This window comes from Arachis stenosperma, chromosome 6 (assembly GCF_014773155.1).
Source record: "Arachis stenosperma cultivar V10309 chromosome 6, arast.V10309.gnm1.PFL2, whole genome shotgun sequence".
Lineage (NCBI taxonomy): Eukaryota > Viridiplantae > Streptophyta > Magnoliopsida > Fabales > Fabaceae > Arachis > Arachis stenosperma.
This window is the reverse complement of record NC_080382.1, coordinates 92,929,315-92,956,428: the sequence shown is the minus strand read 5'-3', so window position 1 is coordinate 92,956,428 and position 27,114 is coordinate 92,929,315. Positions and strand designations below refer to the sequence as shown.

Sequence of the window (27,114 nt, the reverse complement as noted above, 5' to 3'; positions counted from 1 at the left end):
CAAAATCAAATCTTTTTCAAATCATATCTTTTCAATCAAATGTTTTCAAAATCAATTTCTTTCTTTTTCAAAGATACTTCCTAACAATTAATGATTTGATTGAACATTTTAAGTATGTTGCCTTTTCTGTTGAGAAAGGTTTAATGTTTGAATCATATCTTTTTCTTGTTAGGCAAGTCACTAATTTTTCAAAATCAATCTTTTAAAATTGTTTTCAAAACATATCTTTTAAAATTGTTTTCAAATCATATCTTCTCAATCACATCTCTTTAAAACTAATCATATCTTCTTAACCTCATCTTTTTCAAAATAGTTTTCAATCAAATCTTTTTGATTTCTAATTTCAAATCTTTTTTCAAAAATCACTTGATTTCTTTTTCACTTTGAATTTTCGAAAATTATCAACCAAATTTTCAAAATGTTTTCAAAATCTTTTAATTGAATTTTCGAAAATTCTCTTCCCTCTCTCTCACATCCTTCTATTTATGGAGTACCACTCCTTCTTAATGCACAATTCGAACCTTATCTAATTAAAGTTCGAATTCTTCTTCTCCTTCTTCTTTCTATTTTTCTTTTCCTCTGACACCTCAAGGAATCTCTATACTGTGACATAGAGGATTCCACATTTTCTTGTTCTTCTCTTTATATGAGCAGGAGCAGAGACAAAGGCATTCTTGTTGAAGCGACCCTGAACCGAGAGAACCTTGAAGAGAAAGCTAAGAGAAGCCAAGGCACAACTCTCTTTCGAGGACCTGACCGAATTCTTCAAGGAAGAAAGAACCCATGGCACCGAAAACAACAACAATGCCAACAATGCAAGGAAGGTGCTGGGTGACTTCACTGCACCTACTCCTGATTTCTATGGGAGAAGCATCTCTATCCCTGCCATTGGAGCAAACAACTTTGAGCTTAAGCCTCAATTAGTTTCTCTAATGCAACAAATTGCAAATTCCATGGACTTCCAATGGAAGATCCTCATCAGTTCTTAGCTGAATTCTTGCAAATCTGTGACACAGTCAAGACTAATGGGTTAACCCTGAGGTCTACAGACTGATGCTATTCCCTTTTGCTGTAAGAGACAGAGCTAGAATATGGTTGGATTCTCAACCTAAAGAAAGCCTGGACTCTTGGGAAAAGCTAGTCAATGCCTTCTTGGCAAAGTTCTTTCCACCTCAAAGATGGAGTAAGCTTAGAGTGGAAGTCCAAACCTTCAGACAGAAGGATGGAGAATCCCTCTATGAAGCTTGGGAAAGATACAAACAATTAATCAGAAGATGTCCCTCAGACATGCTTTCTGAATGGAGCATCATAGGTATCTTCTATGATGGTCTCTCTGAACTATCCAAGATGTCTTTGGATAGCTCTGCTGGAGGATCTCTTCATCTGAAGAAGACGCCTACAGAGGCTCAAGAGCTAATTGAAATGGTTGCAAATAACCAATTCATGTACACCTCTGAAAGGAATCCTGTGAACAATGGGGCAAGTCAGAAGAAAGGAGCTCTTGAGATTGATACTCTGAATGCCATATTGGCTCAGAACAAGATATTGACTCAACAAGTCAATTTGATTTCTCAAAGTCTGTCTGGAATGCAAAATGCACCTGGCAGTACTAAGGAAGCTTCATCTGAGGAAGAAGCTTATGATCCTGAGAACCCTTCCATGGAAGAGGTGAATTACCTAGGAGAACCCTATGGAAACACCTATAATTCTTCATGGAGAAATCACCCAAATTTCTCATGGAAGAATCAAGAGAGACCTCAACAAGGTTTCAATAACAATAATGGTGGAAGAAATAGGCTTGGCAATAACAAGCCTTTTCCATCATCTTCTCAGCAACAGACAGAGAGTTCTAAGCAGAATACCTCTGACTTAGCAACAATGGTCTCTGATCTAATCAAAACCACTCAAAGTTTCATGAAAGAAACAAGGTCCTCCATCAGAAATTTGGAAGGACAAGTGGGACAGCTGAGCAAGAAAATTACTGAACTCCCTCCTAGTACTCTCCCAAGTAATACAGAAGAAAATCCAAAAGGAGAGTGCAAAGCCATAACCATGGCCGAATATGGAGAGGAAAGAGAGGAAGTGGACGCCACTGAGGAAGACCCCAATGGGCGTGCACCAATCTCCTCTGAGTTCCTCAATGAGGAACAATGGGAATCTGAGGCTCAAAATGAGACCATAGAGATTCCATTGGACTTACTTCTGCCATTCATGAGCTCTGATGAGTATTCTTCCTCTGAAGAGGATGAGTATGTCACTGAAGAGCAAGTTGCTAAATACCTTGGAGCAATCATGAAGCTAACTGACAAGTTATTTGGAAATGACTTGGGAGGATGAACCACCTTTGCTCACCAAAGAACTGGATGACTTGTCTAGGCAGAAACTGCCTCAAAAGAGGCAGGATCCTGGGAAGTTTTCTATACCTTGTACCATAGGCACCATGGCCTTCAAGAAGGCCTTGTGTGACTTAGGGTCAAGTGTAAACCTCATGCCCCTCTCTGTAATAGAGAAATTAGGGATCTTTGAGGTGCAAGCTGCAAGAATCTCATTAGAGATGGCAGACAATTCAAGAAAACAAGCTCATGGACTTGTAGAGAATGTTTTGGTGAAGATTGAAGACCATTACATCCCTACTGACTTTATAGTCCTAGAGACTGGGAAGTGCATTGATGAATCCATCATCCTTGGCAGACCCTTCCTAGCCACAGCAAAGGCTGTGATTGATGTTGATAGAGGAGAGTTGATCATTCAAGTGAATGAAGAATCCTTGGTGTTTAAGGCCCAAGGACATCCCTCTATCATCATGGAGAGGAAGCGTGAAGAGCTTCTCTCAAAACAGAGCCAAGCAGAGCCCCCACAGTCAAACTCTAAGTTTGGTGTTGGGAGGCCACAACCAAACTCTAAGTTTTGGTGTTGAACCCCCACATTCAAACTCTAAGTTTGGTGTTGGGAGTTCCAACACGTTCTGAGTATTTCTGAGGCTCCATGAGAGTCCTCTGTCAAGCTAATGACATTAAAGAAGCGCTTGTTGGTAGGCAACCCAATGTTTTATAGTTAACTATTTTCTTTTGTTATTTTATCTTTTTTGTAGGTTGATGATCATAAGAAGTCACAAAAACAATGAAAAAAAGCAAAACAGAATGAAAAACAGGAAAAAACAGTACACCCTGGAGGAGAAGAAGCTGGCGTTCAAACGCCAGTAATGCTAGCTGTTGGGCGTTTAACGCCCAGTCTGGCACCATTCTGGGCGTTTAACGCCAGAAAGGGGCACCAGACTGGCGTTAAACGCCAGTAAAGGGCAACAACCTGGCGTTAAACGCCAGGAATGGGCACCAGCCCGGCGTTTAACGCCAGAAATGGCTCAAAACGTGAATTTTGATGCCATTTGGTGCAGGGATGACTTTTCCTTGACACCACAGGATCTGGACCCACAGGACCCCACCACCACTCTCTCTCTTCTTCCCCCATTTACCAATCACCTCAAAACCTCTTCCCCAAAAAACCCTTCACCTATCAAATCCCATCTTTCTCTTCACCACTCACATCCATCCTTCATAAATCCCCACCAACCTCACCCTTCAAATTCAAACCACTTTCCCTCCCAAACCCACCCATAATGGCCGAACCATTACTCCCCCTCTCTCCTATATATACCCTTCTTCAACCCTTCATTTTCACACAACCTAAACACCCCTTCTTTCCCTTCTTGGCCGAACACACCACCTTCTCCCTCTTCCTCATTTCTTCTTCTTCTACTCTCTTCTTTCTTCTTTTGCTCGAGGACGAGCAAACATTTTAAGTTTGGTGTGGTAAAAGCGTTGCTTTTTCATTTTTCCATAACCATTATGGCATCCAAGGCCGGAGAAACCTCTAGAAAGAGGAAAGGGAAGGCAAAAGCTTCCACCTCCGAGTCATGGGAGATGGATAGATTCCTCTCAAGGGTGCATCAAGACCACTTCTATGAAGTTGTGGCCTTGAAGAAGGTGATCCCCGAGGTCCCCTTTTCACTCAAAAAGGGTGAATATCCGGAGATCCGCCATGAGATCCGAAGAAGAGGTTGGGAAGTACTCACCAACCCCATTCAACAAGTCGGAATCCTGATGGTTCAAGAGTTCTATGCCAATGCATGGATCACAAAGAACCATGACCAAAGTGTGAACCCGAATCCAAAGAATTATCTCACTATGGTTCGGGGGAAATACTTGGATTTTAGTCCGGAGAGTGTGAGGGTGGCGTTCAACTTGCCTATGATGCAAGGAGATGAGCATCCTTATACAAGAAGGGTCAACTTTGATCAAAGGTTGGACCAAGTCCTCACAATCATATGTGAAGAGGGCGCACAATGGAAGCAAGATTCAAGAGGAAAGCCGGTTCAATTGAGAAGGCATGACCTCAAGCCCGGCTAGAGGATGGTTAGAGTTCATACAACGCTCAATCATTCCCACTAGCAACCGGTCCGAAGTTACCATAGACCGGGCTATCATGATCCATAGCATCATGATTGGAGAAGAAGTGGAAGTTCATGAGGTCATAGCCCAAGAACTCTACAAGGTGGCGGATAAGTCCTCTACCTTAGCAAGGTTAGCCTTTCCTCACCTCATTTGTCACCTCTGTTATTCAGTTGGAGTTGACATAGAGGGAGATACCCCCATTGATGAGGATAAGCCCATCACCAAGAAAAGGATGGAGTACAAGAGACCCCTCTCATCAAGAGATCCCTGAGATGCCTCAAGGGATGCACTTTCCTCCACAAAATTATTGGGAGCAACTAAACACCTCCCTAGGAGAGTTGAGTTCCAACATGGACAACCAAGGGTGAGCATCAAGAACACTCCATCATCCTTCATGAAATTAGAGAAGACCAAAGAATCATGAGGGAGGAGCAACAAAGACAAGGAAGAGACATTGAGGAGCTCAAGCACTCCATAGGATCTTCAAGAGGAAGAAAGAGCCGCCATCACTAAGGTGGACCCGTTCTTTGATTTCCTTGTTCTTTATTCTTCTGTTTTTCGAATTTTATGCTTATGTTTATCCATGTTTGTGTCTTGTGATCATTAGTGTCTTAGTGTCTATGCCTTAAAGTTATGAATGTCCTATGAATCCATCACCTTTCTTGAATAAAAACGTGCTTAATTGAAAAGGAAAGAATTGCATGAATTCTGAATTTTATAATAGTTTAATTAATTTGATGTGGTGGCAACACTTTTGTTCTCTGAATGTATGCTTGAACAGTGCATATGTCTTTTGAATTTGTGGATCATGAATGTTGGCTCTTGAAAGAATGATGAAAAAGGAGACATGTTACTGAGGATCTGAAAAATCATTAAAAATGATTCTTGAAGCAAGAAAAAGCAGTGAATACAAAAAAAAAAAAGGGGGGGCAAACGAAAAAAAAAAACCGAAAAAAAAAAAGAAGAAAGAAAAAGAATAAGAGTTGTGATCCAAGGCAAATAAGAGTGTGCTTAAGAACCCTGGACACCTCTAATTGGGGACTTTAGCAAAGCTGAGTCACAATCTGAAAAGGTTCACCCAATTATGTGTCTGTGGCATGTATGTATCCGGTGGTAATACTGGAAGGCAGAGTGCTTTGGGCCACAGCCAAGACTCAATAAATAGCTATGTTCAAGAATCATCATACTTTACTAGGAGAATCATTAACACTATCTGGATTCTAAGTTCCTAAAGAAGCCAATCATTCTGAATTACAAGGGATAGAGTGAGATGCCAAAACTATTCAGAGACAAAAAGCTAAAAGCCCCGCTCATCTAATTAATACTGATCTTCATAGATGTTTTTGGAGTTCATTGCATATTCTCTTCTTTTTATCTTATTTGATCTTCAGTTGCTTGGGGACAAGCAACAATTTAAGTTTGGTGTTGTGATGAGCGGATAATTTGTATGCTTTCTGGCATTGTTTTTAGTATGTTTTTAGTATGATCTAGTTAGTTTTTAGTATATTTTTATTAGTTTTTAGTTAAAATTCACTTTTTTGGACTTTACTATGAGTTTGTGTGTTTTTCTGTGATTTCAGGTATTTTCTGGCTGAAATTGAGGGATTTGAGCAAAAATCTGATCCAGAGACTCAAAAGGACTGCAGATGCTGTTGGATTCTGACCTCCCTGCACTCGAAGTGGATTTTCTAGAGCTACAGAAGCCCAATTGGCGCGCTCTCAACGGCGTTGGAAAGTAGACATCCTGGGCTTTCCAGCAATATATAATAGTCCATACTTTGCCCAAGATTTGATGGCCCAAACTGGCGTTCAAAGTCACCTCAAGAAATTCCAGCGTTAAACGCCGGAACTGGCACCTAATTGGGAGTTAAACGCCCAAACTGGCACTAAAGCTGGCGTTTAACTCCAAGAAGAGTCTCTACACGAAAATGCTTCATTGCTCAGCCCAAGCACGCACCAAGTGGGCCCGGAAGTGGATTTTTCTGTCATTTACTCATTTCTGTACACCTTAGGCTACTAGTTTTCTATAAGTAGGACCTTTTACTATTGTATAAAGAATCTTCGGATCTTTGGAACCTTTTTCGAGAGATCTTTTGATCACTTTGGGAGGCTGGCCATTCGGCCATGCCTAGACCTTGTTCTTATGTATTTTCAACGGTGGAGTTTCTACACACCATAGATTAAGGTGTGGAGCTCTGCTGTACCTCGAGTATTAATGCAACTACTATTGTTCTTCTATTTCAATTCCGCTTGTTCTTTGTCCAAGATATCACTTGTTCTTCAACTTGATGAAGGTGATGATTGACGCCCATCACCATTCTCACCCATGAACAAAGTGACTGACAACCACTCTTGTTCTACAAGCATCTGAGGCTTAGTGAATATCTCTTGGATTCCTGATAACACGATGCATGGTTGATCGCCTGACAACCGAGTGCTCGCCTGACAAACGAGCCAGCCATTCCGTGAGATCAGAGTCTTCGTGGTATAGGCAAGAACTGATGGCGGCATTCAAGAGAATCCGGAAGGTCTAACCTTGTCTGTGGTATTCTGAGTAGGATTCAATGATTGAATGACTGTGACGTGCTTCAAACTCCTAGCAGGCTAGGGCGTTAGTGACAGACGCAAAAGTATCAATGGATATTATTCCGGCCTGAACGAGAACCGACAGATGATTAGCCTATGCTGTGACAGAGCATCAGGGACGTATTTTCACTGAGAGGATGGGAGGTAGCTGCTGACAACAGTGAAACCCTACACGAGCTTGCCATGGAAAGGAGTAAGAAGGATTGGATGAAGGCAGTAGGAAAGCAGAGAGACGGAAGGGAAGGCATCTTCATGCGCTTATCTGAAGTTCCTACCAATGAATTACATAAGTATCACTATCCTTATCTTTTATATTATTTTCGTTCATCACCATATCCATTTGAGTCTGCCTGACTAAGATTTACAAGATGACCATAGCTTGCTTCAATGCTAACAATCTCCGTGGGATCGACCCTTACTCACGTAAGGTATTACTTGGACGACCCAGTGCACTTGCTGGTTAGTTGTGCGAAGTTGTGTAATGCCATGGAATTGAACCACCAAGTTTTTGGAGTTCATGACCAGGGATTATGAGAGTTGTGAAAAGTATTGTTCACAATTTCGCGCTACCAACGACCCAGTACACTTGCTGGTTAGTTGAACGGAGTTGTGAATTCAACCAGTGCCATAAGAAGCTTTCATCTCAAAATAGTTAGAACATGGATCACAATTTCGTCCACCAATAATAAAAGATGCAATTCTAGTGATTCCAAACCAAAAGGACTAATTTTTCCTAATCTAAGCAACAAGATTCACCGTCAGTTGTTCAAACTCAAAAAATCCCCGGCAATGGCGCCAAAAACTTGGTGCACAAAATTGTGTGTGCCAATATTAATGGACTATTTCTCACAGCTTCGCACAACTAACCAGCAAGTGCACTGGGTCGTCCAAGTAATACCTTACATGAGTAAGGGTCGAATCCCACGGAGATTGTTGGCTTGAAGCAAGCTATGGTTATCTTATTATTCTTAGTCAGGATATAATATCAATAATAATTTTTAGTTTCAATTGTAAAAAGTGAAAGAGCATGAAATAAATACTTATTATGCAGTAATGGAGAATATGTTGGAGTTTTGGAGATGCTTTGTCCTCTGAATTCCTGCAACATAATGCTTTCTCACTTTCATAAATGCAAGGCTCCTTACATGGTAAGCTGTATGTAGGGCATCGCCGTTGTTAATGGCTACTTCCCATCCTCTCAGTGAAAATGGTCCAAATGCTCTGTCACAGCACGGCTAATCATATGTCGGTTCTCAATCATGTCGGAATAGAATCCATCGATTCTTTTGCGTTTGTCATCACGCCCAACAACCACGAGTTTGAAGCTCGTCACAGTCATCCAATCCTTAAATCCTACTCAGAATACCACATACAAGGTTTAGATCTTCCGGATTCTCAAGGATGCTGCCAATGAATTCTAGCTTATACCACGAAGATTCTGATTAAGGAATCTAAGAGATACTCATTCAATCTAATGTAGAACGGAGGTAGTTGTCAGGCACACGTTTGTAGATTGAGGAAGGTGATGAGTGTCACGGATCATCACCTTCTTCATAGTGAAGCGCAAATGAACATCTTAGATAGGAACGAGTGTGTTTGAATGGAAAACAGAAATAATTGCATTAATTCATCGAGACGCTGCAGAGCTCCTCACCCCCAACAATGGAGTTTAGAGACTCATGCCATCAAAGAGTACAAAATTCAGATCTAAAAATGTCATGAGATACAAAATAAGTCTCTAAAAGTTGTTTAAATACTAAACTAGTAACCTAGGTTTACAAAAAATGAGTAAACTAAGATGGATAGTGCAGAAATCCACTTCTGGGACCCACTTGGTGTGTGCTGGGGCTGAGACTTAAGCTTCTCACGTGCCTGGGCTGTTTCTGGAGTTGAACGCCAGGTTGTAACCTGTTTCTGGCGTTGAACTCCAACTTGCAACCTGTTTCTGGCGCTGAATGCTAGACTGCAACATGGAACTGGCGTTGAACGCCAGTTTACGTTATCTATCTTCGCACAAAGTATGGACTATTATATATTGCTGGAAAGCCCTGGATGTCCACTTTTCAACCCAATTGAGATCACGCCAATTGGACTCCTGTAGCTCTAAAAAATTCATTTCGAGTGCAGGGAGGTCAGAATCCAACAGCATCAGCAGTCCTTTTTCAGCCTGAATCAGATTTTTGCTCAGCTCCCTCAATTTTAACCAGAAAATACTTGAAATCACAGAAAAACACACAAACTCATAGTAAAGTCCAGAAATATGATTTTTACCTAAAAGCTAATAAAAATCTACTAAAAACTAACTAAAACATACTAAAATTTACATGAAATTACCCCCAAAAAGCGTATAAAATATCCGCTCATCAAAAGCCATACCTAAGAATATGAAATTGGGATTAATAGTTGGAGTACTTTGAAAAATAAGTGATCCTTGTAAAGAAGAAGAAAAAAGTTTAAATGAAAAATTAAAATCATGGTAACAGAGCATAAACAAAAACAACTTAATAAGAATGAGATGTTGCACTCAAGGAAGTATGAGACATGTCTTGTTCTGAAAATTAACTGTTTCTTTCTTTCACTTTAAATTAGAACCTAATCGTTCATTGTATGATACATGCATGTCCAAAAACAAACTTTAAAGGCAAAGAAAGCTAGCAAAACTAAAAAGAAGAGCAAAAGAAAAAATACTAAACAAAAAACTTAGTTAGCAGTGCAACCATTAGAAAAAAAGCTGAAATTGATTCTTCCGTTTTCAATTTTCAGAGAATTTACCTTAAAAGCACGTCCCTTGTTACTTGGGTGAAGTATACCATCTCGATCTGTCGAGAGCTCAAGAAAAAAGAACTATCCGCGGAGTACTGCGGAAGAATGGTCTGTCGGACGATTTGGAAGCGCTAGGAGCCACCACGTATGATGAGACCTTTATATATTGTAGGACAGTAGGAAGATATAGGGTTTTGAATCTGAAAAAGTTCGACGGTCGGGTTTTAGGGTTGAACGACGTGAGACGATACAGAAAGAGACGAAGGAGGTTCAGCAGGGGAAAGGTGAAGGAAGTGGGTGATAAGGTTTGGCTTTTTACTTTTTGTTGCTGATTACTTTTGATCTTCTTAAAGATAGGGAAAAATTAAAGAAATATAAAAATAAAAGATATTTACATATTTTTTTAAAATGACACTGCACCATTATGAAGAATTAATTACTAATGATTAAAAAGACTTTTAATATTCAAATTGCTAAGAAACACTTATTTTTTTTAGTATTTATGACAATTAAAAAGAAGAACTAAATGTTGAAAAAAATATATGGTGAATTATTTTTTATTTATTTATGAGTTTTTTATATTAATAAATCTTATCTATTCTAAAGTTTAAGTAATCTTTACATTTTTTTCAACTTTTTTACGTATTCTTAATGAGCATAAGAATGACAAAAAATGAAAAAAGCTAAAAAAAATAATAAATAACTAAATAATTGATCAAAATTTTAGGTGACATAAAAATCATTAACATACAAATTATGAAAATTAGATAAGAAAATAATTACAAATATATTTATTTTTTTTATAAAATATTTGGTCCTTCTTCTTAAATACGATACATGTTAAAAGAAAAATTTATTATTGTTAATAATTTTGGTATTAAAAGTCTTTTTAATAGGACTTAATTAATGATCTTCGGTTCAAATAATAAAAAACTGACATTTTTTATTCTCAACTTCTCCTCTCTTTTTAATTAAAATTTTTTTTATATAATCTTGTAGTAGAATAAGATTAACACATTTTTATAAAATTTTAATCAATTCAAAGAAAAGTATTTTAGTTAAAAATTATTACTCAAATCACCAACAATCAGATCTTTCTTTACTTTTAAACAGACGTTCTTGTGTCCATGTGAAACTTTCCTTACAAACTCAAACGTTGTTCAACCTTGAACCGATATCAAACGACTGTGTAAGAATATATAACAAAAAATTACCTGCGAGTCCTGCACTGGCAAAAGAGAACAATATCACGGGTGTGCCTGAATTACAGAGATGTCTATGTCAGTACCATGTTACCAACTTGTAACCAGAGTATAAAAGTAAAGGTAAAATCCTAGGAGTCTTTCTCCACCACATAAGTAAAATCAGAATGAGACTTCATATGTATGAAAAGTGAATTTTATATAATCCAATGTGCAAATAATGGAAAATGAAAACAATAAGAACCACACTGAAAAATATATCATGCTGCAAACCGAATGAAGATTCACAAATTGCAAAATCACACTAATAGGAAATGGATCCAGCAGGAGCATAATTTTTTAGAAGCTAATTTGCAAATAAAGCAGAATGTTTTCTCTAGAAAATTCATTTAAACCCATGAATTATGAAGATTCACCCAGATAAAAATAAAATAAAAGCTACAAACTTTTATCAATCACCCAAAAGAGTTCAGCTGAAATTTCAAGAGAATTGAAAAATAAAATAAAACCTACACTGAAAAAAGATAAATTTCAGACCAACCCACACTAATTCAAAATCAACTAATCACTTTTTTTCCCATCGATAATTTTCTTTCAACCTGAACCTAGATTAGAAAATCATTAAGGAGGTTGATTAAAGTCTTACTTTATCACTTTTCCAACCTCCTTAAAACATATGAAGATAAGTGAATTTTTATCCTACCATACCAAACATAAGATAACTTTTATTACTAAAGAAAGCATGAGATATATATATATATATATATATATATATATATATATATATATATATGATGTTCATAGAATAAGAAATCTGATTAGAAGGAAAAGAATACAAAAATAATGTGTAAGCATCCATGAGTAAAGCAGAAAATCTAAAACAATATTAATGCAGAAAATGCTCTTTAACATCCCAAGAAGATCCAATGAAAAGTAAACCACAAAGATTGAGTTATTGTTTCCATGTATCTTTTATTTTTCCTTTTTTTTTCAAGAAAAGAGAAGAAGACAGAGTTGTTAAGAAAAGGGGTGGGTGGGGGGGATTTCCACAATAGAGACCGCAGTACCACTCACCTCATGGTAAGAATAGAAAAGGACACCATAACGGCAATCATCAATAGCGATTCTAGTGAAATGTATAGTCAATCATGTTACAAACAAATGTGTCCTTCAGTGCGCAAACTTTCTCACTCTTTGGGGATTGTCATTTGGAAAATCACAAACATAAAATTGTATTCAAGAAAATATCTCAATGAGTAGATTATATAAGAACATAAATACAGCTTATTGAAAAGAAAATCTTGAGAAATGATGATGTGGCAGTGTGGAAGTAACAGAATAAATGGACAAAAGGGGCAAGTTTCATGAATTACTCTATTGCTAGCTGATGCCAGGAAGTAACCATCAAGATATCATGTATGAAATCAGAAGAAAAAGTTAGAAAACATATTAACATAGCTTTAATTAATCTTAATGATGAATTTCTACAAACTAAAAAGCATAAAATTGATTCTGAAAACACATAATTAACTAACAATCAGAACAAAAAAAGCATCAAAGATTGTAAATACATAATAATCAAAACCCACCATTTGTTGCAAGGAATCCATATCCACGGGAAATAAAATTTAAAGAGAAGAAAAAACCCACTCATTACCCATAAAGTTATAATCTACTTACTTTAAAACATCTGTACTGAAAAATCTTTCTCCTTCATTTTATTTACAGTACATATCAAAGTTATAGCTATATGAAAGTGCTCAACCTTAACTTCAACCGGGATGCCAATAATTCAAACTCTCATCCATGTACATCACAAACCCAAAAAGCACACAATTATACCTAAGAGACACCTAATAAAAAACTAAGAGACAGAGAAGAGGAAACCACAACTACACCCAAGAATCTAATCTTATGCACAATTTCACTTAACTCTTAAAAAATATCTCGCTTCTAACCGAAATGAGATGAAACAGAACAGACAAACCCCCCCCCCCAATTACTACCTTCTGCCTCCAACTTACCCCTCAACTAACCTCATCCCGAAAACCCAAAATCACTCCAAAATCTCAAATTTATCCCGAAAATGCATAAGATCGGAAACGCGGCACAATTCTATCTCAAAATCAGCATTCAAATCCACCACACCACACACAAACGATTGCACAAGTTGCCAAAATCGCGCCCAACGCAGAACGCGAGAAAATCAACCATAGATTTGCAAAAAAAAATCAGCCATGAAAGAAGGGGGATAATAAAAGGTTCCTAGAGAAAAAGGCTAGGGTTTTGAGGTAGAGAGAAAGAGCATGAACTCACAGTGACATTAAGGTGGCTCCATTGAAGCTCGACAGTGATCCCCGCAAGAGTGTCGAGAAGCCAAAGCGTTAGGGTTTGAAAGCCGTGAAGAGAGGGCTAAATAATTTAATGAAGAAGACCCTTCTATTCTTCCCTAATTTGAAATTCTATTGCATACTCCGTAACAATTTTGGTTTTGGGGAGAAAAATGCTCACATAAGAAAGTATTCAGAGCATTTTTGAATGGAGATAAAGGCCAATTGAATACTATATTGAAAATTCAAGGGATCAACACCAAAATGTAGCACTAGAAAAGACAAAGAAGAAAGTATTCAAAATTAAAAAGAAGACACAGCTAGTTTCAAATAAATTATTAAAATTGAAATTCAAATATCTTGAAGATTGTCCAAAACAAAAAATATAATTCTAATTCTAAATCTACTATAATATTAGCAAGAAAAAAATTTAGACTTACTTTATTTAATATTTATTCAAATAAATTTATTTTTTACAGTTTTTAGAAAATTTTGGTTGTTATCAAAAGATCTGGGCTGAATCTATATACTTTGGTGATGTTGGGAATCGACTGTCCTAAATGAAAAAGGCCAAGCATAGGGTTTAGGGTTCGGAGAAATCATCATCTCTGATACGAAATTTGTGAAAAAAAGGAGCTTGCGTGTGCGAATGGCGAGAAGAGACAGCTAAGCGGCGGAAATAGAGGAAAGCACATGCGCGTTGATGTGGGGTTGCCACGCTGGAGGAGAGCATCCACCTGGGATTGGATCCGACCTGTATTGCAGGGAAAATTTCTAGTTTCACTTAATGCATAAACCAGAAAGAGAGGAGGAGGAGGGCAGGGGAAACGTTGTGTGAGAAATCATGAGTAAAAGAAAAGAAATTAAATACAAGACAAATCCTGAATTAAACACAGCTAAAACATAAAAGAAAATCAAAATCGAAGACACTGGAAAAAATTTGAATCAAATAATGCTTATAAGACTGAAAATTATTTTAATTGATTCACCTCATATTGTATTAACAGAAAATATATTTTTTCCGATAAAAAGGGAAGAAAGAAACAATAAAAAACTACCACACACACACATATTTTTTTCTTTTTTAAAATTCACTCAAATAATGTATGTAAGAGTAATAATTATTTAGAATGTTTCAATTTATAGAAAGAAAATAACTTTCTTTATATAAAAAAGGGAAGCATAAATAAGGACAAATTATAACACAATTGAAAAAAGTACATTTTTTTAATGATTTTGGGGTGCATTATATTAATTATTGCATACATTTTAATAACTTGTAAGAAAACAAAAAAAATATATGTATATACCAAACAAAGCACATGTCTATATATAATAATCATGCTTTATTCAAAAATATAGAGAAACATACTCACACAGAGAAATTTAAGTATATAAAAGAGAACAATAAGTTTCATAAACATCACAACTCCAGGAATTAGTTCATATTACATGTCAAAATAGATCTATTCACAACATACTTTACCAATTTTCCAACTACTTAACACGACTAACCAAAGTTCTGACAATTTTTTACAGACTTTGAATTATATTATAGATATCTATATATATTGTAATGAAACTTATGATTAGCCACTACACTCATCCATCCTTTCAACAGCCTCGACAGTATTTTTACATTGTCCAAAGGCACTCCGAAGCTCTTCCCTAATAGTGAGAGGCTGATGATTCCCAAATAAATTGGAACCTTGTGAGGACAAAATTCTTGCATGAAAATCATGGTTAACCATCTACAAAGAACACAGCAAAATATAAGAACAACGAATGCAAAAGCCCAAAAAAAGAGATGAGAAAAAAATTAGATATCATCAAACTTTGAAGACAAATAAAACAAATATTAAACAATTAAAAAGATTAAATGAAACATATGTATGCATATATGTATTACTATTCACATAGTTTACTAAGAGATAAAGAATCAAAGTTCATTAGGTCAAGAAATACCCAACAATTCCAGTTGAGAACAGAAATTGGGGAAACCTGATCCACTGGAGGACTTGGGCTCGATGAACATTGAATGCTTGCATTGGACTGAAACTCAACTGGATTCTTAAATTCGAAAGAAAAATGAGGAACAAATGGATCCAGATGAAATTTCTAAATGGAACAACAGAAGAATAACATCAGTAACTCTTAACACATGACACATGAAAAGCACAAAACAATATAGCCAATTCAGGTTAACTTGATCAAAAACAAAGTGGACTAACTCAACATCATATTTACATAATAATGTTATCACCTGCTGTTGATTATCATGGGTGGAGTCCTCCAAAAACTTCACAATATCAACATCATCACATATTGCACGAATAACGTGAAGAGATGTATTCAATTCATATCCAACGGGTCTAGGATCCACTATGAAGACAATTTTCTTGTTCATCAACTGAGAAATCATGCTATTCGGAACAGTGTAATCATCCTTTAACTAAGGAAAAAAAAGAAAAGATACATTAGCAAAATTCACATACCCGTAAATACTAAACTGAAAAGGACAATTAAATTAAAACCAAAATGATTACTTGGAAGGAATTTCTTTTGTCTATCAAAAATTCTGAACAACTCTTTTTGAGTATTTGTATCACCTCATCATCCTCAAGTATGAAAATATTGCTGCCATTTGAATGGAAAACAATAATTTTGATCCAATACCTAAATAATGTAAACAAAAAAAATATACACTAAGAAACATGTGCAGAAGATGCAATAAAATAAAAAGAAAACTGATACCAACAACTTCGAGAGATAAAATAGATACCTTCTTATGGCATCAACACACTCAACTCTACACAGATAATAATAAAATACATTCTCAACATGAGAAACAGGTGCATTACACAAACAGCAGTAGTACCACCACTTATGATGTTTCAGCACATCAATAATCTCACCGATCAAAAACCAAATCTGATCCTGTAGACAAACAGTAATTGGTATATTATGATACATATTTTATTATAGGGTAAAGTATACTTTTTGTCCCTGAAGTTTGGCAAAAGTTTCAAAAATACCCCTAAGTTTTATTTTGTTTCAATTTTGTCCCAGAAGTTTTCGATTTGCATCAAACATACCCTCGACGGCTAAATTTTAAAAAAATTTAAGATCAATCTAATAATAATGCATGAAAATTATGCTTGATTTACTTGTGTTGGGAGTTGTTCTTATGAAATTGTTATTGAATTGGTCTTAAATTTTTTGAAAAATTAGCCGTCAAGGGTATATTTGATGCAAATCGAAAACTTTTGGGATAAAATTGAAACAAAATAAAACTTAGGGGTATTTTTAAAACTTTTATCAAACTTCAAGGACAGAAAATATACTTTACCCTTTATTATACTACACATGTTGAAACACAGTTCAGATGGTTGAAAACACAAACATAAATACTAACATTTCTTGATGCAGAAGAATATATTTTAGCACAAAAAATATCAGCAAGCATCTCTTTAATGCTAGGCAGTTGTATTAGAACACCAGATATGACTTGGTTGTCATAACTTCTAAGCTATCCATACTGAGAGAAGTCTTCAAATATTAGGCTAAAGTCCGAATCAGAACTAACATCCTTAAAATTTAGAAGAAAAACATGAATTATAAAACGCAACCAACTTTGTAAAGTATGAGGCAAAATCATGTTGGCATGTAAAGGATACCTTTCAAAACAACAGCCAAATAATTAGAAAATGGGATCAACAAACTATATGTACAAATGATTCCTCCAATTCATTCATATCTAAAATATAGAAAGAGTACTAACCTTGATGCACTGATCAGCCTGAAGTTTGTTAAAAACCGTTCATCACTAATGAAATTGATGACTTTAAAGATACCGCAATAACCCTGAGTGCTAGTCCACTTTGCTTGAACTTTGAAAACAATTTCTTTTCCAAGGAGTTTATGAAAAAACTGTGGACAGTATCGGTGCTCAATTCTTTGTCATAGATATTGAAAAGTGATCACTAATTAGCGGACAAAATTCAACTATAAGAAATACTTATTCATAGAGTATACAACAATAAAATCTAAGTGGATAAACCATACATCCATTTCATCTTCTAACAACAAAAAGACATCAAAACAAGTTCTCCCTAATAGCGTAGTGGCTGTGCTGTCTAACAAGACAAACATTCCACAAGAAGTCCCGTCTTCAACAAGTATCTTAATCCTGTAACTATAACAAAGAAAGTGAATATAAGATTCACCTATTTCTGAGTCCAAGAAGAGGCTGATACATGAAGGCTACTGATAAACCACTATTTCATGGTTTATATTGTATTCAATTGAGTGATTTTATCAAGCTTTTTACCCACTTATTCATAGAATTTGCATGATTTTACAATTCCTTCCTAGTTTAGTTCTATGATTGAAAACATGCTTCTTTGGTCTTAATTTAGCTAATCTTAATCCATTCTTATTACCATTCGATGCCTTGATCTGTGTGTTAAGTGTTTCAGGCTTCATAGGGCAGGAATGGCTTAGAGAATGAAGAGGAAGTGTGCAAAGATGGAAGGAATACAAGGAATTGAGGAGATGACCAGCGAAAAGTCACGCGGTCGCATGGCTTACGCGACCGCGCGAAATGGAAGAAATCAGAGTGACACGTTCGCGTGCCTGTCGCGACCGCGCGGATTGGAAGCTGCACGAACAACACTAAAGCGTGGACGACGCGCGCGCGTGGTACGAGAAATGCTAAGTGACGCGAACGCATGAATGACGCGGACGCGTGACGTGCGCGATCTGCAGAATTACAAAAGTCGCTGTCAGAGATTCTGGGCCGCATTTCAACTCAGTTTTCGGCCCAGAAACACAGATTAAAGTCAGGGAACATGCAGAGACTCAACATGCTTTTCATAATTCATAATTTTAGGTTTTAGATGTAGTTTTTAGAGAGAGAGGTTCTCTCCTCTCTCTTAGGTTTTAGGATTAGGATTCCTCTTAAAGGATTTAGGATTCAACTCTTCATCAGGTTCAATATTTCATTTACTTTATATTTATCTCTTATTTTCAGATACTTTAATGCTTTTATTGGTATTTGATTTATGTTGCCCAATTGGCTTATGAACTTTTCATGTTAGGATTATACATTATTGAGATGTTTTCAGATTTATGATTTTAATTCAGCTTTCCACATTCTTGGCTTTGGTTAGGAAATCAGTAACTCTTGAGTTATCAAACTCAACGTGATCGATAACCGCTATCTTTACTAATTAGCTTGAACTTCTATAATCCCAATCTTTTCCTAGGAATTAACTAGGATTTGAAGATCAAACTAATTAGCCACTTGACCTTCCTTTGCAATAGCAGAGGTTTACTAAGTGGAGTCAAGATTCAATTTTCGTCATCATTGATAAGGATAACTAGGATAGACCTTCCAATTTCTCATACCTTGACAAGAGTTTATTTTACAGTCATTTATTTATTTTATTTGTCATTTATTTTATTTGTTCCTCATTCTCAAAACCCCCAAATTACAAACTCATAACCAATAATAAGAACATACCTCCCTGCAATTCCTTGAGAAGACGACCCGAGGTTTAAATACTTCGGTTATCAATTTATTTAGGGGTTTGTTACTAGTGACAACCAAAACGTTTGTAAGAAAGGTTAATTGCTTGGTTTAGTAACTATACTTACAACGAGAGTTTACTATAACTTCTAAACCATCAATCTTTAGTTCTTCAAAATAGCGCCGTTGCCGGGGAATTGCAAACGTGTGCCTTATTATTGGTTATTGTAAATATTTTTCAAAAAAAAATATTTCTTTTACTTGTTTATTTGTTTCTTCTTTTCCCCCTTATTTTTGACAACTACTATGAATTCTCACCCCCTCTCGCTTTGAGTTTGGTTCTAATTTTGTTGCAAGGAATGGAAACTATAACAGGACTATGCATCACGGTCAAAGCAATCAAAGATGGATGGAGCCAAGAGGATCTAATCACCCCTTTAGGCAACAACACTCTCCTAGATATCATGGACAAAGATCATTCTACAATGCATACCAAGCTGATAGATATGGTGGACCGCCTTGTAGCTACCAACAAGCCCCACCCTATGCTCAGAGATCATCCTTTCAACACAACCTCAACCCACCACACTCACAAGCTTCTTTTCACCATTCGCCACCGTACGATCCTTATCCACCCCAACACCAATCCAATTACTCCCAAGAACCACCACTCTCCCATACACCATGCCCATATCCATCAAAGCCAGAATCACAGGTTCACCTCGAAGAATCAATAAACCAATTAAATGCAACCCTTCATCAACTGGAGCAAGCAATAATTCAATTATCTTTCAGACGTTCAGACACTCAACAGACTTCCATGGCTTCATGTGGAGAATCTAATGAAGAATGTATTGTGAAGAAGACACGAGAAGCTCCAGTGGACAGCATAGAGCATAACTTCGTCCTGGAACAAGTAGAGGATGCTGTCATTGTAGAAGAGAAAGAGTTGGTTGAAGATTTAGGAGATGCTGAACCTCCATGGGAACACAGAGTCATGGAAGACTCCGTCGAAGATGCTACAATTGACACTGAGGAAGATTTTGCACCGCCTCAAATGCAAATATCTTATGAAGAACTGGACGGAATAACCTAGGACGCAGGTTTCCTTGATGATGATGATCACGAGTCCTGTTCTCTTAGTGACGAACTTGCATCCGCAAGTGATTTCTTTGAGACAGAAGAATCTTTTCCGAGTGAATATGAAGATGATGCTGAGGTAGATTTTTCTCAACTTCCAATATATGACTTGAGCGATGATGAGGGAGAAATTGAAGACTCTGATAAAGATATGGTTGAAGTGTAAGAAATTTGCAAAGAAATGAAAGAATTCACAGAAGATTATAAGGGAGTAGAACTTACAGAACCACTGGAACCACCTATCCCGAGGCCACTACCACCCAATACAAGCTTCGAGTGGGTACAATCCTTAACCATTAGCTTTATTTTTCCACTTGAATATGGTTTGCTTGAAACAGATGGCCAGCTTAGAGCTCTCTGCGACTTTAAGAGTAAGAGGGAAATAGCTCGTACTCAGAGCTGGTGCATAAGGTTCAATAAGGTTCCACACTTCAAATCGAAGTGCAAGGATTGCTGTCAAGCTCAATCAAATGGATTTCGGAAGACGTTTGATCACCGTGGTGAGAATCTACTTTTTAAACCGCCTGGATGGAAACATGTAGATCAAGACGGAGGTGGATTTAAAAGCAAAGCTTGGGATCATGGATTCTATGCTGACATACGTCACCCCGGGAGCCTGAGAATCTGTTTGAAGCTGCTCAGAAGCTTTACATGCCTAGTTTGGGACCCCGGAGGCTATTGGCATTCCAAGCATTGGTGGAGATTTTTGGATGAATTTAAACATAAGCCGCCATAACAGGAAGCTCATTCAATGTCCAACTTAAGAACTTTAACCAAAACTGCTAGGTGGGAGACAATCCGCCATGGTATGGTCGTTTCTTTTTCAGTTTTATTTCGTGTTATTTATTTTTATTTCCTTTTTAATTGAACCTGAATATTATTCATTCGCATTGCATACTGCATAATTGTATACCTGCATGAAAAAAAAAAAGGAAAAACACGCACGCGGCAGCGTCGCTGACGCGTCCGCGTCACTAGTGCATTGGGTAGAAAAGTAATTGAACAGAGAGTCACGCGAGAGCGTGGCTAGAGGTGCGCCTTTAGCATAATTTAACCCCACGCGACAGCGTCGCTCATGCGACCGCGTCACCCACGCGGCCGCGTGCCATGAAAATCGACGTGAAAAGGGTGCATAGCCGAAAGTTATGCTGGACTGGTGCTGAAAGCACACCCTTACCACGCGGACGCATGGCTCACGCGTCCGCGTCATATCCCATATTGGCCACTCACGCGATCGCGACGACCACGCGATTGCGTTACCCAAAATTTGGCAAAATAAGATTCTGAACAGAGAGTTGTGCGAGCGTGAGGCTGCCCTCGCGCCAGTAGCATAAAACGTGTCACGCGACCGCGTGACCAAGGCGACCGCATCGATTAACTTCAAACGCAAGTCATGCGACCGCGTGCCGCACGCGTCCGCGTCGCTTGCGCCGCACAGCTTATCCTAATTTGCCAAATATCTTATCTTTTCTTCCCCAATCCTAGTTTTTCCCTCCCTCATTTCTTACTCACTTCTTTCCCTTCTCATTCTTCTTATCTTTCATTTTATTTATTTGCATATTTTATTCATTGCATTTTAATTTAGTGCATGTTTTTCTTTTCTTTTCTAAATTTATTTTTTTTCCTTTGGTGTTGATTTTTCTTATTTAACTGTTGCATCTTTTCTGGTATAATTTTTAGTGACTTGTTTTACAATGTTGGGTGATGCTATTTTTCTGTCAATGTCAATCTTCTATGATACCTGTATTCCTTTTGCATTGATATGAACTTACATTGTCTTTTATTACCCACTCTCTTCCCCATTGTTGTACATTTTGTACCACTGGCATGCCATGGCTTCTATTGTTTTCTCACGTACATGTTGAAGCTTCCATGTAAATGAGACCCTTATCATTTGGCATTAACCCATCCATACTTCATTTATTTTCTTATCTTTATTTCTGGGTTACTTTTCTTCCCTTTTTCTTTCAGGATGGCCACCCAGAGGGGAACCGGAAGACGTTTACATTGGGAGACAAGACAAGTCCATCTGCACAATCTTTGGAGAGAAGCATCAGTTGGAACAACCCATCCACCTGCACATCTCAGCATGCACCGAGGACGGTGCAATCTTTAAGTGTGGGGAGGTCGATACTGATCTCCACGGGTTAGCTATTCTCTTCTCAACACCAATGTTTTATTTTATTTATTAGTTCATTATTACATTTGCATGTTTAATTGCATATTTGTTTGATTTTATGCATATTCTACTTAGTTGAGAAATAATGAATTTCTTTTTAAGATCCTATTTTTGAAAAAAATTTCACTAATTTAAAATAAAAAATTTTTCGTGTTAAATTTGTTTGGAAGTTGTATTTGGAACATAGTTAAAAGTTAGAACACACAACCTGTGAGATTTTGAGCTTATTTACATGGTTACATTATTTAACCATAAATATTTTATTCTTGTGTGTTTTCTTCTCTATTATTGCAAACTTTACTTTGTTCCAATCTATATGTCCAATAATTAGTGTATTTATATACTTGCATATGATTGAGGCCATCATTTGAATTTTTCCTCACTTATCCCAAATTAGCCCACCTTTTACATCACCTTTGTTAGCCCCTTGAGCTTTTAATCCCCTCTTGTCCTATAAACCACATTACTAGCCTTAAGCAGAAAAATAAAATAAAAATCCCAAGTTGAATCCTTGGTTAGCTTAAGATAGAAATTGTGTAATTGTTTAAGTATGGGAAAACTTTATGGGAACATGGATGATAGAAACAAGGTAGAAAGTTGAAAAGAATAAAGATATTTCAAAATAAAAAAATTTTTGGGAAGCATGCTCATGTGAAATCAAAGTAATTAAATTACCATGTGCATATATAAAAAAAATTCAGTATTTAAATAAAGGGGATACAAAAGAATTCCCCAAATGCAAAATAAAGCAATGCACATGAGACAAAATTCAGAAATAAGTTTGATACATGAGCATGTAATATAAAAGTGGGAAAATTTGGGTAGCTAGGTAAAGAATTTTAAATTTTATAAAGTATGTATATGTTAGGTGAGATCTTAGACTAATCAAGGATTCACTCTATTAGCTCACTTAGCCATACATATATCCTTACCCTTGCCTTGGCCCCATTACAACCTTGAAAAGACCTCATGATGTGTGCATTGGTACATTAAATATTTGTTGATTGGTTAGATGAAGAACAATGTTTAAAAAGTATGACTAGGGAAGAGTAGAGTGATTGACCCTAGACACTTGAGAGCTAGAGTGATATACACTACCAGTAAGGGTTTAGTGCTTAAATCTATGTTCCCTGCTTTCATGAGCTATCTTCTTACAAGTTTACTTGTCTTTTATTGTGTAATTTGAATTAGTGAAATTTGATTCATATTTGTCTTGAAGAACTTGTTTGCTTTTAACCAAGTAGGTAAAAACATTTAGCATGTAGTTGCATTCACATTCATAGGTTGCATTACATGAGTCTTGCCTTTTCCTACTAATTTATTTGGTCTCCTTGAGTTTAGCATGAGGACATGCTAATGTTTAAGTGTGGGGAGGTTGATAAACCACTATTTCATGGTTTATATTGTATTCAATTGAGTGATTTTATCAAGCTTTTCACCCACTTATTCATAGGATTTGCATGATTTTACAATTCCTTCCTAGTTTAGTTCTATGATTGAAAACATGCTTCTTTGGTCTTAATTTAGCTAATCTTAATCCTCTCTTATTACCATTCGATGCCTCGATCTGTGTGTTAAGTGTTTCAGGCTTCATAGGGCAGGAATGGCTTAGAGAATGAAGAGGAAGTGTGCAAAGATGGAAGGAATACAAGGAATTTAGGAGATGACCAGCGAAAAGTCACGCGGTTGCATGGCTCACGCGACTGCGCGAAATGGAAGAAATTAGAGTGACGCGTTCGTGTGCCTGACGCGACCGCACGGATTGGAAGCTGCACGAATGACGCAAAAGCGTGGACGACGCGCACGCGTGGTACGAGAAATGCTAAGTGACGCGAACGCGTGGACGACGTGGACGCGTGACGTGCGCGATCTGCAGAATTACAAAAGCCGCTGTCAGAGATTCTGGGCCGCATTTAAACCCAGTTTTTGGCCCAGAAACACAGATTAAAGTCAGGGAACATGCAGAGACTCAACATGCTTTTCATAATTCATAATTTTAGATTTTAGATGTAGTTTTTAGAGAGAGAGGTTCGCTCCTCTCTCTTAGGTTTTAGGATTAGGATTCCTCTTAAAGGATTTAGGATTCAACTCTTCATCAGGTTCAATATTTCCTTTACTTTATATTTATCTCTTATTTTCAGATACTTTAATGCTTTTATTGGTATTTGATTTATGTTGCCCAATTGGCTTATGAACTTTTCATGTTAGGATTATACATTATTGAGATGTTTTCAGATTTATGATTTCAATTCAGCTTTCTACATTCTTGGCTTTGGTTAGGAAATCAATAACTCTTGAGTTATCAAACTCAACGTGATCGATAACCGCTATCTTTACTAATTAGCTTGAACTTCTATAATCCCAATCTTTTCCTAGGAATTAACTAGGATTTGAAGATCAAACTAATTAGCCACTTGACCTTCCTTTGCAACAGCAGAGGTTAACTAAGTGGAGTCAAGATTCAATTTTCGTCATCATTGATAAGGATAACTAGGATAGGCCTTCCAATTTCTCATACCTTGCCAAGAGTTTATTTTACAGTCATTTATTTATTTTATTTGTCATTTATTTTATTTGTTCCTCATTCTCAAAACCCCCAAATTACAAACTCATAACCAATAATAAGAACATACCTCCCTGCAATTCCTTGAGAAGACGACCCGAGGTTTAAATACTTCGGTTATCAATTTATTTAGGGGTTTGTTACTTGTGACAACCAAAACGTTTGTAAGAAAGGTTGATTGCTTGGTTTAGTAACTATACTTACAACGAGAGTTTACTATAACTTCTAAACCATCAATCTTCAGTTCTTCAGCTACTTATATTATTGAATCAGAACACACGAAAGAAAATTTGTAAATCAGGATTTACCTTATCATAAAATGTGAACTTCTCTACTGCACAGCTGATAATGGAACACATTATCATCACCTATAATTGGATGACCACAAACACAAGAAAAAATTCACCACTCTGGATGTTCAACAATCTCCTTAATTTTTCTAACCACAAAGAATTGTCCATCCTATTAAAAAAATTTAATGAATTGAATGGGTAAGGCATGTCTACAATATTCCAAAATCAATTAACATGAGTACTTCTTACAAAGCACTAAAAGATGTTAAAAAACTAATAGTGCGCACCTCATTGTTTCCCTTAAGATTATCAATAGTCTGTATTAGCTTCCAGTCAAAAGATTCATCATCAATTACATATACTAAATCCCCAACCTCATTACTACGGAGTCTACTGAAATGGTGGCTTGCAATACCGTATCTATGTAAAAAAATTAATATTAGGATAAAAGAATTTCAGGAAGACAGTTATAGAGGGACATAAAGAGAGAGAGAGAGACAGGGAGAGAGAGATAGAGAGTGAGTGATAGAGAGGGGGGCACAAATTTCGAGTTTAGAGAGGCAAAAATTAAGGAGAATTGAATAAAACTAACTGATTCAGAAAATTCACAGTTTCCTGCATATCAGGGTTGATCGAAACTCAGAAAATATTGATCACATTTTGGAGACTGACCTTATCTACAAATCAGAGAAGACAATAAGAAGAAATTAATTCATAAAGAAACTATTCATTCGTATAAAAAAAATATTTAAACAAATCAAATTGAGACATGTGCAACATGGACAACTCTTCACCTCCATTGACTTTGATCTTGAAAGATTGTAGAATTACAACAGTTGGTCTCTGGTACCTTTTCAAAGTATTCATGTTTATAAGAGCAGGACAATCACCAACAAAATTGCAGGAGATTTTCTTCCTGGATAATGATTATAAGAAAGGATGGACAACAATAGAATAATTCAAGAGCAGTAAAAAAAACAAGAAAAACAGACATAAGGTAATTTAAAAAAAGGATCAGAAATAGAAACATAATCGATACCCATCAGCAAAAACTTCAAGGATCATAACTTTCAATATCTTTTCATTACACTCAACATCCCTTCTCTTTTTTAATCCACAAAGGACCTCGATGAAATCTATTTAGTAAAATTATAGAAGACAAGATTAAACCCTCAGATAGAATACCATGAGACATTTCATTGAATTCTTATTAATTTCAATTTAAAACACCTTTATAATGGTTCATATTTGAAAAAGTGAAACTTACCTATTAAGTACTCATAATCAATGCACTTCTGAAGAATCTGGTCTATAGAAGTTAGACTTAAACCAGGGTTAGGTATGAGTGTACTTGCAGCTGCAACAACAGAGGTACTACACTTGAAAATGATGCGAAACCGATGTCTTATAACCCTGACCAATCTACAATAGGTATCACTTTGAAGTCAGAAATAATGAATATATCTCCTTCTTTTAACTGATGAATAAAAGTTATGATCAAATCATCCTCAACAGTTGCTTGGATCTTGTGGTGCTGAAAAAAAAAAAGAAAAAAAAATATCTTAACCTTTATAAATATTATACCATGCGACATTACATGCTAAAAATTACCACATATACAATTTTAAATAACAGGTAGTTAACTAAAAAGTGAGTTTTTGATAGAACATACACACACAGACACACACACATATTCACCTACTTATCCATCAAGACCATGTGTAAGAGTTTCTGCATATTTTCATTAACAATCGTAGTATCTTCCCAAATGGTCAAGATCTTAGCCTCAAAACTCCAAGCTTCCTTCCATGGAGAGATTTTTCCAAGAGCATCAATAGCAAGACTCATCTTATAAATAGTAGAGATGAAAGAATGTCGATGAAAAAAATAGAAAGCAAAATGTTGGCAAGAGAAAACTGTGTCGGATCTGAGTCTTATCTCAAAGGAAGGGAATGCAAAAGAAGAAAAGCAAGTAAGGAACAAGTGATAGCTTTTGAGAGATCAGCATAATACTCCATCACCTCATCACTACTTATAGCAGAGAAATGAGCAATCCTGTAACACAAAGCTTGTAGAA

At 36.5% G+C, this 27,114-nt stretch overlaps 1 protein-coding gene and 1 non-coding gene across 2 annotated transcripts; both read right to left on the bottom strand.

Moving 5' to 3' along the window:
- Positions 1-1,185: 1,185 nt before the first annotated feature.
- LOC130938408 (small nucleolar RNA R71) lies at positions 1,186-1,293 on the bottom strand. The gene has a single exon (XR_009069575.1). It is a non-coding gene; the product is annotated as a small nucleolar RNA R71 (small nucleolar RNA).
- A 13,628-nt stretch (positions 1,294-14,921) lies between these two features.
- On the bottom strand, positions 14,922-26,885 carry LOC130934285 (uncharacterized). Its single transcript, XM_057863872.1, has 11 exons — positions 26,740-26,885; positions 26,305-26,459; positions 26,077-26,173; positions 25,807-25,953; positions 25,325-25,457; positions 25,053-25,112; positions 16,115-16,269; positions 15,942-16,008; positions 15,596-15,784; positions 15,298-15,450; positions 14,922-15,083 (listed from the first exon to the last, which is right to left on the bottom strand). The coding sequence occupies exons 1-11, from the start codon at positions 26,883-26,885 to the stop codon at positions 14,922-14,924; spliced, it is 1,464 nt and encodes a 487-aa protein (XP_057719855.1).
- Positions 26,886-27,114: the final 229 nt, after the last annotated feature.